Source organism: Hylobates moloch, unplaced genomic scaffold (genome assembly GCF_009828535.3).
Source record: "Hylobates moloch isolate HMO894 unplaced genomic scaffold, HMol_V3 SCAFFOLD_12, whole genome shotgun sequence".
NCBI lineage: Eukaryota > Metazoa > Chordata > Mammalia > Primates > Hylobatidae > Hylobates > Hylobates moloch.
The window spans coordinates 22,992,759-23,009,243 of NW_026652287.1; the positions used below are offsets into that span (position 1 = coordinate 22,992,759).

Sequence of the window (16,485 nt, forward strand, 5' to 3'; positions counted from 1 at the left end):
AAAAAAAAAAAAAAAAAAAAAAAAAAAAAAAAAGAAAACAATTCCATCTATAATAGCATCAAAAAATAAAACATTTAGGAATAAATATAACACAATAAATATAAAGCTTACATACTCTTAAAACCATAAAACATTGTTTAAAAAAAATTAAAGAAGATCTGGCCTGGTGTGGTGGCTCACACCTGTAATCCCAGCACTTGGGGAGGCTGAGGTGGGCGGATCACCTTAGGTCGGGAGTTCGAGACCAGCCTGACCAACATGGAGAAACCCCATCTCTACTAAAAATACAAAATTAGCCAGGCGTGGTGGTACGTGCCTGTAATCCCAGCTACTTGTGAGGCTGAGGCAGGAGAATCGCTTGAACCTGGGAGGTGGAGGTTGCAGTGAGCCAAGATTGTGCCATTGCACTCCAGCCTGGGCAACAATAGTGAAAACTCCATCTCAAAAAAAAAAAAAACCCACAAAATTAAAGAAGACCTAAATAAATTGAAAAACATCCTTATGCTCATGGTTTAAAAGACAGTATTGTTAAAATGACAAAACTCTCCAAACTGAGGTATAGATTCAATTCAACTCCTATCAAAATCTCAGCTGGCTTTTTGCTGATATTGACAAGCTGATGTTAGAATTCATGTGGAAATACAAGAAACCTAGAATAGCCACCTTGAAGAGAAAGGTCTGAGGACTCACATTTCATGCTTGCCAATTTCAAAACGTACTACACAAAGCTACAGCAATCAAGACAACATGGTACTGGCATAAGGACAGACATACAGGTCAATGGAATACAATTTAGAGTCCAGAAATAAACCCACACATTTATGGTCAATTGATTTTCAACAAGGGTGCCAAAATAATTCATTGGGAAAGAACTGTCCTTTCAACAAGTGCCGCTTGAACAACTGAATATCTACATGCAAAAGAACAAAATTTTGGCTGAGCTCAATGGCTCACGCCTATAATCCCAACACTTTGGGAGGCCGAGGCGGGAGGATCACCTGAGGTAGGGAGTTCGAGATCAGCCTGATCAACATGGAGAAACTCCATCTCTACTAAAAATACAAAATTAGCCGGGCATGGTGGTGCATGCCTGTAATTCCAGCTACTCAGGAGGCTGAGGCAGGAGAATCGCTTGAACCTGGGAGGTGGAGGGTGTGGTAAGCCGAGATCACACCATTGCACTCCAGCCTGGGCAACAAGAGTGAAACTCCATCTCAAAAAAAAAAGACAACCCATGGAATGGGAGAAAATATTTGCAAATCACATACTGATAATGGCCTATTATCCAGAATATACAAACAACCTTTACAACTCAGCAAGTCAAATAACTCAATTTTTAAATGGGCAAAGGATTTGAGTAGACATTTCTCCAAGGAAGATACACAAATTGCCAATAAGCACATGAAAAGATGCTCAACATCACTAATCATAAGAGAAATGCAAATCAAAACCACAATGAGATGCCACTTCACACCCACTAGGATGCGTACAAACAAAACAACAGATAATACCAAGTGTTGACAAGGATGTGAAGAAACTGGAACCCTCATACACTGCTGATGGATATGTAAAATAGTGCAGCCACTTTGAAAAATTCCTAGCAGTTCCTCAAAAAGTTAAACATAGAGTAACTACATGACCCAGCAATTCCTCTCCAAGGTATATACCCAAGATAAATGAAAACATATACCCATACAAAAACTTAGACATGGGGCTGGGCGTGGTGGCTCACGCCTGTAATCCCAGAACTTTGGGAGGCCAAGGTGAGCTGATCACTTGAGGTCAGGAGTTCAAGACCAGCCTGGCCAACATGGTGAAACCCCATCTCTACTAAAAATACAAAAATTAGCCAGGCGTGGTGATGCGCACCTGTAATCCCAGCTACTAGGGAGGCTGAGACAAGAGAATTGCTTAAGCCCAGGAGGCAGAGGTTGCAGAGAGCTGAGATCGTGCCACTGCACTCCAGCCTAGGCAATAAAGCAAGCTGTCTCAAAAAAAAAAAAAAAAAAAGAAACCCACAAAAACATATACACAAATACACACAGCAGTGTTATTCATAATAGCCAAAAAGTGGCAACAACCCAAATGTCCATCAACTGACAAATGGAGAAACATGTTTGTCTAACAAACAAAACATAGTACATCCATGCAATGGAATATATTCAGTAATAAAAAGGAATTAAGTACCTGAAACATGCCATAATGTAGATGAACCTCCAAAACACTATGCTAAGTAAAAGAAGAAACAAAAGGCCACATATGATTCTATTTATATGAAATGTCCAGAATAGGCAAATCTAGAGACAGGAAGTAGGTTAGCAGGTTGCCTGGCGCTGGAGAGGTTAGGAGAAATGAGGAGTGGCTGCTACAGGTATGGGGTTTCTTTTTCAGGTGAGGAAAATGTTACAGGGTGGGTGCAGTGGCTAACACCTGTAATCTCAGCACTTTGGCAGGCCAAGGCAGGAGGACTGCTTGAGCCCAGGAGTTTGAGGCCAGTCTGGGCAACATAGGGACACATTTTCTCTACAAAAAAATCTTTAAAAATTAGCTAAGCATGGTAGTGCTTGCTTGCAGTCCTAGCTATTCGGGAGGCTGAGGTGGGAGGATTGCTTAAGCCCAGGTCAAGGGTGCAGTGAGCTGTGATGGTGCCAGCCTAGGCAAGAGAGTGAGACTCTGTCTCAAAAACAAAAACAAAAAAGAGAAAGAAAAAAAAATTCTGAAATTTGACAGTAGTGATAGTTGCACAACTCAGCAGATACACTAAAAACCATTGAATAACCTTTAAATGTAGATTATATAAGTGAACTATATCGCAATAAAAATCTTTTGAAAAAAATCAATGTGTATATGTTTATATATAATACATAAAACGAATCTCTCATGTACTGTTTGACAAGTTGCTTAATTCCTCCTGAGCTTCAGTTTGCTCGCTTGTAAAACTGAACAATAAAAAAAACCTACCTTACAGTTCTTACAAGGGGAAAGGCCTTAACTTAGCACAGTGCTTGACACCACAGTAAGCGCTGAGAAGAGTTATCTGTTATTATCATACGCCCACACTATGTAGTTTCATATAGCTGTCACTTTCTTCCTAAAAGGGATTTGCTCAAATGGCATTACAGTTAATAGTGGGGCTTAGAATCTTCAACTAATAATATGAGTTCAGAGAACAAGGACTTTCAGAATTTAGCTGGAATTCACTTTTTCTTTTGAGACAGTTTCCCTCTTGTTGCCCAGGCTGGAGTGCAATGGTGCAATCTCGGCTCACCGCAACCTCCGCCTGCCAGGTTCAAGCAATTCTCCTGCCTCAGCCTCCTGGGTAGCTGGGATTACAGGCATGCACCACCACACCTGGCTAATTTTGTATTTTTAGTAGAGACGGGGTTTCTCCATGTTGGTCAGGTTGGTCTCGAACTCCCGACCTCAGGTGATCCGCCCACCTCGGCCTCCCAAAGTGCTGGGATTACAGGCGTGAGCCACCACGCCCGGCCGGAATTCACTTTTGAAACTGATCATTTAGGTTTTTCTTTTAAGTTTCCTTAGCCATGAGCTATACCCAAACAAAAATACCCATCCCCCTTTAACTAGGAGTTTCCTTCCTATTTGCTCATTTCAGCCCATCCACTTTTCTTGCTCAAAAGCCTTAAAAAAATATTTATTTATTTTTTTGAGATGGAGTCTCATACTGTTGCTGGGGCTAGAGTGCAATGGTGCGATTTTGGCTCACTGCAACCTCCGCCTCCTGGGTTCAAGCAATTCTCCCGCCTCAGCCTCCCAAGTAGCTGGCATTACAGGCACCCGCCACCATGCCCGGCTAATTTTTCATATTTTTAGCAAAGATGGGGTTTCGCTATGTTGGCCAGGCTAGTCTTGAACTCCTGACCTCGTGATCCACCCACCTTGGCCTCCCAAAGAGCTGGGAGTACAGGCGTGAGCCACTGTGCCCAGCCAAAAAAAAGATTTTTTTTAAGGAGATGGAGTCTTACTATATCGGCCAGGCTGGTCTTGAACTCCTGTCCTCAAGCACTGCCCCCACCTCAGCCCCCTCAATCAAAAGCCTTCTTTACTATCTTGCCATCCTCCTGCCGAGCTCTGAGGCCAGGCTGCAGAACCAGACAACCGGGCACCCCTTCCAGCTTGCCCACTAGCCTCAGGTGAATTATCAGTTCCCCTGTGCCTTGGTACCTGGCATGCAGGAAGTGCTTCATAAACTCACTGTCACCTTTAGGGGGACTCCAGCAAGAGGCTGCTGGCTAGTCCTCCTCTCTCTCAACACAGACAACCACCCTCACTCCTCTTTACTCTCAGACCATCCTGGTCCTCTGTGTGGCCCACACCGTGAGTCAGTGGGAACAGGAATCTTGCGGCCAGTTTCCTAAGGTGAGCTTGAACCCCCAATGACCAAGGGGGCACACGCGGAGAGCAGGCTCTAGGCTCTTCATCTTGGATGCCTAGCCCATGGCTCAGCGATTTGAATCTGTGCCCAGGGGCCTCACCTGGCCTGCCCCAGGCTGGAGTAAGAACCCCAGGAATGTCCTCCTCTTACCTAGGTGCTATGCTTTTCACCTGCTGGCTTCCTAACAGGGAGCCTGGCTCTAGAGTCAGGCCTCATTTGCCACCCTCCTCACACAACCCAGGTTTTCTAACCCTGTCTAAGGTACACTGACTCACCTTTGCATCTGTCCCCTTAAGTGTTCATGTCTCAGCATCAGTAAGAAGGCCAAAGAAGTTTAACAGACTTCTTTAGCTAAGTGGCAAATGACATAAGCAGAACACAAACAGTTTCAACTTCAGCAACCAACTTCAAGGCCCCACTGAATATTAATGAGCTGATGGGTTAAGAAGCATTTTATTAAATGCCTCTGCTGATCAAACGAAGGCCTGAAACAATCTCGAAGTTGGCAAAGTTACACAACTGCCTGCTATTAGTGAGACAGTGGGATTGGGGCTGGCTCACACACACTCAGAAACATGTGCTTATCCTCTTCATCTGGATAAACTTGATTCTTTCCTGTGTTGCTGTTCCCGGAACAGGAACAAAAAACCTGGAAAAAAATCCTTACAGCTATCAGTGTACATGCTCCAAGTCTCAGTCGGGTGATAGAGGGAATGAGGAAACTGACAGCAGAAACTCACCAGCAAACAAAACATTAAGGGAAACAGGCACTTTATTGCTGGGGTGATAAGAATTTTTTGTTTTTTGAGTTGGAGTCTCGCTCTGTCTCCCAGCCTGGAGTGCAGTGGCACGATCTTGGCTCACTGCAACCTCGGCCTCCTGGGTTCAAGCGATTCTCCTGCCTCTGCCTCCTGAGTACCTGGGATTACAGGCGCGTGCCACCACACCCGGCTATTTTTGTATTTTTAGTAGAGATGGGGTTTCACCATGTTGGTCAGGCTGGTCTCGAACTCCTGACCTCAGGTGATCTGCCCACCTCAGCCTCCCAAAGTGCTGGGATTACAGGCGTGAGCCACTGCGCCCGGACTTAAGAATTTTTTGTTTTTAATTATGCAATCAATACATCTTCCTTGCAGAACAACTGTAATATAGAGAAAAGCTCAATCCCCAGGTTTACAAATGATGATTATAATAGCAGCAGCTACTAGTAAATATTGTTTCCAATTACCATATGCCTGCACTTTCAGGTCCATTATCTTCCTTATTTATTCTCCATAATCTTGAAATGAAGTCATTTTTGCTGAAAGAAGTATAGTAGGGGTTAAGAATACAGGATTTGGGCAGGGCACAGTGGCTCATGCCTGTAATCCCAGCACTCTGGGAGGCTGAGGCGGGCAGATCACTTGAGTACAGGAGTTCAAGACCAGCCTGGGCACCAAAAGAAGTAGATGCCTAAAAACCGAAACTGGTCATTTTTAAAGTGTCCTAGCTGAGTCTTAGAGTTTTTACCTCTGTACCATGTCTAGTAATAGAAAAGGAATTAAATGATCAGTATACTAAAATGCCTAATGGTGTGAATCATTTAGTCTGAGGGCATGTGTCCTATCTCCTTAACTCTTAAATCGTTGGCCTGTCATCTAATTAAGAACGATGACTCTCACAAAAGTTTATCGGATCTGGAATTCTTTTTAAATGAAAAAAGGCCGGGCACAGTGGCTCATGCCTGTAATCCCAGCACTTTGGGAGGTAGAGGTGGGCGGATTGCTTGAGGCCAGGGGTTGAAACCAGCATGGCCAACATGACAAAATACCATCTCCACTAAAAATACAAAAATTAGCCTGTAATCCCAGCTACTCAGGAGGCTGAGGCAGGAGAATCGCTGGAACCCAGGAGGCGAAGGTTGCAGTGACCTGAGATCTCGCCACTGCACTCCAGTCTGGATGACAGAGCGAGACTCCATCTCAAAAAGAAAAAAAAAAGAAAAAGAAAAGAGGGTAATTTTGGACTTTCGGTGGGGGCTCAACCACCTTAAATATGGCAGGTTGCAAGCACACAGCTTGCAGTACCCATTCACCAAATGGAGTAATGCTAACCTGTCTCAATTTTTGTCAACCATAAGACAAACAATCCTCCTTTTCCTCTGCAATTTCTTGACAATTATAGCACCAATTTTGAGCCATTCAAAAACCAGGTCTGTAAGACACTGGATAAAATGTATGAAGTCAACAAGAACAACCATACTAGATTTCAGGGGTAATCACAAATCCTCATCCTAACTGCTAAGTTTGTTAGCTTGAAACTTGAGGGCACCAATACCTCCCAGAATTGTTGGGATACTTTAAAAGCAGAGTTTCTCGGCCAGGCGTGGTGGCTCACACCTGTAATCCCAGCACTTTGGGAGGCTGAGGTGGGCGGATCACCTGCGGTCAGGAGTTTGAGACCAGCCTGACCAACATGGAGAAACCCCGTCTCTACTAAAAATACAAAATCAGCCGGGCATGGTGGCGCATCCCTGAAACCTCAGCTACCTGGGGGGCTGAGGCAGGAGAATCGCTTGAACCCGGGAGGCGGAGGTTGCAGTGAGCCGAGATCGCACCATTGCACTCCAGCCTGGGCAACAAGAGTGAAACTCAGTCTCAAAAAAAAAAAAAGAAAGAAAGAAGGAAAAAAGAAAAGCAGAGTTTCTCAACCAAGACGCTATTGGCTTTGGGGGCCGGAGAAGTCTTAGTTGCGGGGGGCTGTCTTGGCCATTGTAGAATGTTGAGCAGCATAACCGGCCTCTACCCACTACCAGAAGCACCCACTCCCTACTTTCAACAACCAAAAATGTCCCATACATTGCCAAATGTCCCCGGGAGGTCGTGGGTGCAAAATCACCTCCAACTGAGAGCACTACTGCTTTAAAGAGACGGCAATAATGAAAAGATTAAAGCATCAAAGCACTTTAGAACAGGAAGGGATTTTAAGGAGCCTGAGAACCAGTGATTCTCAAACTTTGCTAGGTATCAGCCTCCCTGGAGAGTTTGTTAAAACGCGGCACCTGGACCTCACCCCAGACCTATCAATAGAGTCAAGTGTTGGGTTCTGCCCCAGCACCAACATCCTCATTCTACAGCTAAGTTAACGTCGGCCAGAGAGGGAAAATGCCTTGCCCAAGGTCACAGGGCGAGTTAGAACCTGGACTCCAAAACCAACCAAGCCCTTCCTTACAACAAGGAGGGTGTGCTATTCTTACGTCTTTGAGGCAGCAGAACCTAAAAATGGTTAAGACGGTGCATTCCGGAGCCAGCCGGCCCGAGTTAAAATCCCGACTTGGCATTTATCAGCGGGGCGGCCTCGCACAAGGCACGTAGCGTCTGAGGACCTCAGTTTCCTTCTCTGTCCAGTGGAAAAGTAACAGTACCTACTCTCCAGCGTTATTGGAAAGGTGAAGAGAGAAGATATTTTAAAAGCCCGTCGCACGGTAAGCACTCGATACGTGTCCTATTATTAGGGCTGTCCCACACCTGCAAAGTGGCAGGGGTCTGGGGATCCCGGGGACAGAGGGCTGGAAATGGGCTCAGGGAGGCGAAACGACCCCCGATTCCCCGAAGTCCCCACCGGGAGACGGACCCCCGCCCCGCCCCTCACCTGGCCCTGCAGCTCCTTCTCGAGCTGCCGGTAGTCGTTTTTCCAGACTAGGAGGTGCAGGGGGTAGTGGTCGCCCGCGTCGCAGGCCGAGGACATGGCGAGGAGGCCGTAACTGGGTCCTCGTCGCCCGCCCGCCCCAAGTCTCGGCCCCGGCGGGGTCTCCCGCGCCCGCCTGCCTGCCCTGAGGCCAGCGAGCAAACGAGTGAAGGGCGCGTTACGCTGCCGGCCGGCTGAGCCGGTCGGGTACGGGGCGCGCGGGAGGTCCGGGGTCGCCGGCCGGCTCAGGGACCAGGTCGGCCGCGCCCACCCCTCGCCCCGCGGCGTTCCCGCCCGCGCTGACAGCTCGCGGACCGACTTCTGCGGACCTAACTGCCCCAAACAGGGAAGTGCAGAGAGCGAACCACCGCATGCCGCGGCGGGGGTAGGCGACCTCGGGCACCGGGTCCGGGGTCCGCGCCATTGCACCCACCTCCAGCTCACACCGAGAAACTCAGTGTAGCCCACAGAGCAGAGCTGAGCTCATTCTCTTGGCCAAAGATCTCCACGCGGAAAGTTCCGTCTCCCTGTCCCCAGCTTCTTTCCCCCTTCTCCAGCGGCCCCATGTGGTTCGGTCCACAACTGGACCTCTTCCATTGGCTCTGCAGTCAGGGGGTGACAACTGAGCCCCGGACCAAACCATTCCAGCTGCCGACAGCCTTGCAGCCTTTTTGGAGCAGGGCAGATGCTTCCACGATGGGTCAAAAGCCATTTTGGAAGTGGGCAACACCGGACAATTTTTGAAGGAGGAACGCTAAACCCTGGCGAAGTGGCTTCAAATACAGTATTTGCATAAAAGGGGATATTTCTACTTCATGATTTCTCAACCTCGGCACATATTGAACTGGGCAGTTTTTGTGTGGGGGTTGTCTGGTCCTTTGTAGGATGCTGAGCAGTTTCCCTGGTCTTTCTCCCAACTCAATGCCAGTAGCACTCCCCAAAACATGCCTCTCCAGATATTGCCAAATGTCGTCTCGGGGAGAAAAATCGTCCTCAGTTGAGAGTCGCTTCTATTTGAACTCCGAACCAGGTTATGATTCATTAGCTATCTATGGTGGTGATTTAGTCCATGTATGAATGTCATTTTTAAGCTAGCTTTTTGGATTTGAGGTTATGGCTGAAAGGACTGATAAATAATATACATATTTGACCACAGTCTGCGAATATGAAGTTTATTCTTTGAGTTTCAGGCGCTATGCCTCCTTGACTCAATGAAGAACCAAATCAACTTACAGCTAGCTACTCATGGGCTTGAACTTTCTGCTGCTGCTTCAGCTCAGCTGTCTACAACAAGACCACATAGCTGGGTGAAGCTATTTAATGCATTGTGAAAATATTCCCTCTGCCCTCTGAGTGTATGCACATCCAGCTCTTCAGATGCCTGCAACAACAGCTGTTCAAGAATCCCATCCTAATCCATTCTCCACAGATGTGGAGCCCGAAGATTTGTGAGTTGTTAAACCAAAACAGGATGCAGGAGCACCAGTATGGCACCCCGGAGACTCTAACCATGGAATGCGTGGGAATTCTGTGATTATTCCTCCATCACACATTTATCACACTGTAGAGATGGACTCAAGACCAGTGCTTCTGAGGCCTCTTCCAGCACTTCTCATTCTTTCAGATGCCTTTTGCAACTTAACATTCTTCTTCTTCTTCATCATCCCATGTTTATTGAAAATCTCCCTATCTCATTAATCAGAAAACCCCACAATGACAGGAACCACGTCGTTTTGCTTACCAGAGTATCTAAAACCAAAATAGTACCTGGCTCACAACAGGCATTCAATATTTGCTGAATGGAGATCATAGTTGTGTTTATATGTAAGACAGACAATAAGTAATCATTGGTATTAGGGTCACATCTCCTTTCTCCTTCACACTGATTCACCTCATTTCATTGTGTTTATCTCACACCATTTTGTAAATTACCCCAGGTTAGCTATTGTTATTCTCAAATTCCACGCATATGAAGAAAAACAGTAATTAGAAAATAATAGCAATATCCATAATTATGGGAGCCACTATTTACTGAGGGGTTACTATCCAGCAGGTATATCACATTTTTCCCATAATTTATTCCATCTGTCCTTAGCCAAAATGAACGTTTAACTTTGCTGGTCACATACAAGTTTTGTCGCATATTCTTCTTCCTCTTTTTCTTTCTTTCCCTCTCTTCTTTATTTTCATCTCGCAACCCTTTAAACATGTAAAAATCATTCTTAAGTAGCAAGCCATACAAAAACAAATCGTGGACTAGAAGTAAACAATGCATTATCTTAATTTTGAGGATGAGATTAAAACTGAAGCCTAAGGAATCATCTAATATATTCTTTTTTGTTATTTCTGTTGTTGTTGAAGTTGTTTTTGAGACAGTCTCGGTCTGTCGCCCAGGCTGGAGTGCAGTGGCGTGATCTCTGCTCACTGCAACCTCCACCTCCCAGGCTCAAGCGATTCTCATGCCTCAGCCTCCTGAGTATCTAGGATTACAGGCATTCGCCACCATGCCTGGCTAATTTTTTTTTTTTTTTTTTGAGACGGAGTCTCACTCTGTCGCCCAGGTTGGAGTACAATGGCATGATCTCGGCTCACTGCAACCTCCACCCCCTGGGTTCAAGCTCCTGCCTCAGCCTCCCAAGTAACTGAGATTACAGGCGACTGCCACTGTGCCCAGCTAATTTTTGTATTTTTAGTAGAGACGGGGTTTCACCATGTTGACCAGGCTGCTCTTGAACTCCTGACCTCGTGATCCACCCGCCTCGGCCTCCCAAAGTGCTGAGATTACAGGCGTGAGCCACCGCGCCCGGCCAATTTTTGTATTTTTAGTAGAGATGGGGTTTCACCATGTTGCCCAGGCTGGTCTCGAACTCCTGCCTCAAGTGATCCGCCTGCCTCAGCCTTCCAAAGTGTTGAGATTACAAGAGTGAGCCACCGCGCCCAGCCTGGAATCATATAATATATTCTTATTTTACTTTACCCCAGTAAAATGCAAGCTTCGTAAGGACTAGAAATTCAGTCTTTGCTCACTGCTGTTTCTCCAGTGGCTGGGACAGTATATAAAACATGGTAAGTGCTTGATAAATATTTGTTGAATCAAGGAATGAATGAATGAACTTGACCATTGATTGCCTCAGGAAGGTTGTGGCTGCAGGGTTCTCATCACAAGATATTGCTACTTCCCCTGGTATTAATCAGTTGGGACGAGGGGAATCTGCCAGAGAGGGAGACCCAAATTCAATATTTAAAGGTAGGACAGATGACACTCGGGCAGTCTCCTGCCCTCACTCAAGATGGCGACAAGGCAGCGTGCCCTTTCCGGTCACATGACCTGACACTCGCAGAAGGGCGCCTCCCCGCGCGTGCGTGCTGTGCCAAGGCTGCAAGGCGCTGAGGGGAGAGGCGCCGCCGTCAGCGCCGCCGCCGCTGGGACCCGTTAGAGCGGAAGCGCCGCCGCCGCCGCCTTTGCTGTCCCCCGGCCTCTAGTTCCCCGCAGGTGGGAGGCGGGAGCCATGTCGAAACGGCTCCGGAGCAGCGAGGTGTGCGCTGACTGCAGCGGGCCGGGTGAGTCGCACCGGCCGGGCCCGCTCCCCTCTGCTTTCCTGGCCCGGACCCCTACCCCGGGGCCGCCCCCTCAGGGCAGGCTGCATCCCGCGGCCAAGCGTCCGCAACCCGCGGCTAGGGTCGCAACGAAGAGGTCCCTGGGCGGCCTTGGGGTGGGACCCGTCCCGGGCCTGTCAGAGCCGGGCGGGCAGGGGGCCGCCGCCCTCCCCGTCCCTCGCGGCCCTCCCTTTTCTCTAGTTCCCTCCCGTTCCCTCCGTCCCAGGCCAACTGGGGAGGTGACGGGGGCCAGGGCTGCTCCCCAACAAGAAGGGGCTTGGGCAATCCACAGGAAAGCCAATTACAGAAGTAAAATGCGAGCGTCTTGCCGGCTACAGCCTCCAGAGGCTGCAGGTGTCACCTCCCACTAGACCCTTTCTCTGCCTCGGTGTCCTGCCCGGGGAGGATGACACTCCCTGAGACTCGCCAGAGGGTCCCCGTAGATGACTTCCCCGCTGCTGACATGCGACAGCTACTCTGCCCGGGAGAGGTGCCAGGAGATCGGGGTCTTCCAAACACAACCAGCACGTAGGAGGCAGTGCTTGTCTCAAGTTTGAGGATCTGAACGGCCTGGGTTCAAACTAGATTTTGCTTCTGGATGACCTTGGGCTGGTGACTTCACTTGGTCACTTGGCTTGATTTCCTCATTTTTTTCGATGAGGATAATCGGGAGTATCACGCTCAGTGGTGAGGAAGATTCAATGAATACTCGTAGGATCGTATCATTTAAGGCTTTTCTTTTTTGCATTATGCTGTCTACAGTAGAACGCTTGCAGTCCCTTAAAGCTATATTTGACTATCTAAATCATACGTTGATTACAACAGAAACAAACGCAAAATCACCAGCAATATAGGGGCATTGAAACGCTAAAGCCATTCCTTCATAATGATGTATAACTGTTCATACATAATATTCACATTTAGAGATCAAGTGTGTCTTAGCAATTGCAACTGAATTGTCAGGTCTCCGGATAGATTATTACATGCTGTTTTTTAGGTGCTTGGATGTATTGGCTTTGAGTTAATTCGAAGGTAACATGGCTTTCTTGGCACAATAGTGTCCGATAAACAATCTTAATTAAATCATTGAACACCACTGACTTTGCAGCTGTTCTGATCTTCAGCTTGTCATTTGGAAGTAGAGACTGATTGTAAATAGAACTGTGATAACTCAAACCTCTTGTGGTTGTTTTATGGCCCGTACAGTGCAGGTGTTACCAGTTTCCTTTGAAGCTAGGGAGGGGGTATGGAGGAGTTTAAAAAGAAGTGTTTCTAAACCAAGTTAGTGCGTTATACAAACTCCATCGTTTTCTCTAAAAATGTTATTTGTTCCACTTCCTTATTTTCTTGCCTATTTTCAGTTGAACCTTCTGTGATGTGTTTGATTCACATATGTCTAGCTTCTAACTTCCTCTTGGAATGCATATTGTTTTGCTTCTTGATGAGGTACAGGGCAAAGCAAAATTGTTCCTCCATTGCCATCCTAAATATACTTTTGCAGCATTTTATGCATTTCAGAACATTTTCTCTTCCATCGTATCGCTTTAGTTGTTGTCTCATACGCCTAATCTGCAGAGACTTGAGTCACTTCCTTCCTGTTTTGAATATAATTAGGCTACCTTGAAATATTCTGTGAAATTGAGCAGCTGGGAATTTGTGCTGCCTTTTCTGCAAAGCCTTGCTGAGAGAATTACCTGTAGGGTTAGGGACCCCTTTGAGATTCTGATGAATGCTAAGGCCTTCTCCCCTAAAATGCACGTGAACGAATTTACCTAAGATTTGTCTGGGGGAGTCACAAACATTTTTGAAGTTCATTTGTGGTGTCCCTGGAGCCCTGGCTCCAGATGAACTTAAAGGGTTTTACCCAATCTCATTCATACAAACATTTTTATTTTACTATGTTAACATTCTAATATTCTTTCCATGGGATTCTGATCCAGGATGCTAAAGTGGTTAGTCAAATACTTGTCTTAATTAATATGTGTTAAATACTTGGTAAAAAAAAGAATATTGCAAATCCTCTGAATAAGTGAAAACCAAAGCTATGCTTCAAAACAGTCTTTTTTTTTTTTTTTGGCCATTAGTGGCAGTACTATACTGCAGGAAGCAGTGTTGTTATGCATCTTTGTAGAGCTCCTTCATCTGGACATTTCCAATCTCTGCTTTTTAGGATGATATAGTAATAGCAACAGAGTTATACTAAATTGAATTATTTTGATTCTGTTTTATTTTATGCAAACATTTAACCATGATAACGTCTTCTTAAATATTCTACTTTTTTTTTTTTTTTTTTTAATGAATCTGGTTCATTTCAAATACATCACACTCTGAGTTCAATTACTTGAAAACTCCATGGAGATTTTCAGTACAGTAGTAGAGTGGTCACATGAAATGTTCAATGTTTTAAGTATTTCCCATCAAAAACTTTTTCCAGTGATCATGAATTTCACGTCTAGAAAATATCTGAATACTGAGAAAATAATTTAGAAAAGATATAACAGCTAACATTACTACTTTACTATGTGTGAGGTACTTCACTTATTCTCTATATCCTTACTATCCCCAGATATGTTGTTGTTCTCATTTGAACCATGGTGAAAACACTCAAGTAACTTGTCTGAGATCATTGTGCAAGAAGTGGCAGAGTTGGGGTTCAAACCCTTAACTGCTTGTCTCTAGAGTCAACCCTCTTAACCACCATACTCACTGGCTCCCAGGATTCGTCTTTGATTGAAAGCCCATAACTTTTCATTATATGGTTTGAAAGGGTTTGAATAAACTCTTAAAAAATGGTAAAGATGGTGTACATGCATTTTAGAGATTTTTGTGGACATTGAAGAATTTTTAAATGTAACCCTTTGACCAGGCAGCTTAAATGGCACCTATTGTCACCCCATTGTGAGTCTGATGAAATGTAGCTCTTTCTTTATTTGAGGTTTCTAGGTGTTTACTTACCCAGATCCATCCTGCTTGCCAAATATGAAATTATCCCTTGTTTCAGAGGACAGCTAATGAAGCTCTATGACTTTAAAGGGAAAAAAGTATTATACACACACTAAAAATATTTTTCATTTTTATTTTACATCTTTGCCTCTGTGAAGCTGCTGTTATTGCAACTTCTTTTTTTTAGATTAGTTGCAGGATTGGACTTGGTAGTTTATGTAAAACAATCAATTGGCTGGGCATGGTGGCTCAAGCCTGTAATCCCAGCACCTTAGGAGGTCAAGGCGAGTGGATCACCTGAGGTCAGGAGTTTGAGACCAGCCTGCCCAATATGGTGAAACCTCGTCTGTACTAAAAATAACAAAAATTAGCCAAGCTAGTGTCACACGCATGTAATTGCAGCTACTCAGGAGGCTGAGGCAGGAGAATCGCTTGAACCCTGGAGGCAGAAGTTGCAGTGAGCCGAGATTGCGCCACTGCGCTCCATCCTAGGGGACAAAGTGAGACGCTGTCTCAAAACAAACAAACAAAAACAATTCATGGACATCATAGAACATTTCCTAATGGAAGAGGCCAGGTTTCCCTGTCCTCAGAACCATAGCAGCTGAGTGATTTTATGATTCTGTAACTTGCAGCTTTCTGCTAAGCATATTGGCATGTTGATTCATAGCAGTGAATTAGGACAGCCGTCTTTACACCATTTACTGCAAAAAATGCTATCTGCATAATTCACTGTCAAAATTATATTATCTTGGCCGGGCACAGTGGTTCACGCCTATAATCTCAGCACTTTGGGAGGCCGAGGTGGGTGGATCACCTGAGGTCAGGAGTTTGAGACCAACCTGACCAACATAATGAATCCCCATCTCTGCTAAAAATACAAAAACTAGCCGGGCATGGTGGTACATGCCTGTAATCTCAGCTACTCAGGAGGCTGAAGCAGGAGAATTGCTTGAACCTGGGAGATAGAGGTTGCAGTGAGCCGAGATTGTGCCACTGTACTCCAGCCTGGGTGACAGAGCGAGACTCCGTTTTCTGACAAACCAAACCTCAGTCGTCTTTTGCCATCTGGCAGTATAGCAACCTGCTGGTATCTCTGCCACTGAGATTTCACTCTCTTTCCAGATCCTTCCTGGGCATCAGTAAATAGGGGAACGTTTTTATGTGACGAGTGCTGCAGTGTCCATCGGAGTCTAGGGCGCCATATCTCCCAAGTGAGGCATCTGAAACACACACCATGGCCTCCAACACTGCTTCAGGTAAAGGATAAGAAGAATTCTCCCGATGGTTGGTAATTTACATTTTAGGGCTCATCATGTTAACAACTAAAATTTCTCCTGGTGTACTTCTTCCATAAGACAAAACTGTTTCATAATTGAATAGAGATGGCATGCCCATCAATGCTATTTACAAATATTATCTGTATTGAATTCATTAAAGACTTTTCTTCCTACTTGACATAAATCTTGTTCAAAAAGCTCAATTATAGGTAGATAGATGAATACTCATTAAAATATCTTGGTACTGTTGCTCTGTTGACTTTCTAGACTGTCACCAGAAATTTTTTTTTTTTTTTTTTTTTTTTTGAGATGGCGTCTCACTCTGTCATCCAGGCTGAAGTGCAGTGGTGTGATCTCAGCTCACTGTAACCTCCGCCTCCCGAGTTCAAGCGATTCTCCTGCCTCAGCCCCCCGAGTAGCTGGGATTACAGGCGCCCGCCATCATGCCTGGCTAATTTTTGTATTTTTAGTAGAGAAGGGGTTTCACCATGTTGGCCAGGCTGGTCTCGAACTCCTGAACTCAAGTGATCCACACCTCAACCTCTCAAAGTGCTGGGATTGCAGGCGTGAGCCACCGCGCCCGGCCAGTAGTCCATCTTTTCT

At 45.7% G+C, this 16,485-nt stretch overlaps 2 protein-coding genes across 14 annotated transcripts in view; one reads left to right on the forward strand and one right to left on the reverse strand.

Annotated features, from left to right (window-relative positions):
• ANKRD13A (ankyrin repeat domain 13A) overlaps positions 1 to 8,385 on the reverse strand; it is a 40,869-nt gene extending 32,484 nt beyond the window's left edge. For 3 of the 4 annotated variants that reach the window (XR_009209119.1, XM_058425941.1, XM_058425940.1), the window contains exon 1: positions 8,027 to 8,369. Coding sequence is in view for 3 of the 4 variants with exons in the window: in XM_058425941.1 (XP_058281924.1) it covers positions 8,027 to 8,122 (96 nt within the window). In the remaining variant the exon portion in view is untranslated. Of the gene's footprint in view, positions 1 to 8,026 lie in introns of all 4 variants that reach the window. The other variant, XM_032168718.2, reaches the window with a different exon arrangement.
• A 3,045-nt stretch (positions 8,386 to 11,430) lies between these two features.
• The window catches only part of GIT2 (GIT ArfGAP 2), a 77,052-nt gene continuing 71,997 nt past the window's right edge, over positions 11,431 to 16,485 (forward strand). For 5 of the 10 annotated variants that reach the window (XM_032168729.2, XM_032168722.2, XM_032168726.2 and 2 more), the window contains exons 1-2: positions 11,431 to 11,623; positions 15,728 to 15,861. In XM_032168729.2, the coding sequence (XP_032024620.1) occupies positions 11,572 to 11,623; positions 15,728 to 15,861 (186 nt within the window). In that variant the 5' untranslated portion in view covers positions 11,431 to 11,571. The remainder of the gene's footprint in view (positions 11,624 to 15,727; positions 15,862 to 16,485) is intronic. The other 5 variants (XR_009209118.1, XM_058425936.1, XM_058425935.1 and 2 more) reach the window with 1 other exon arrangement.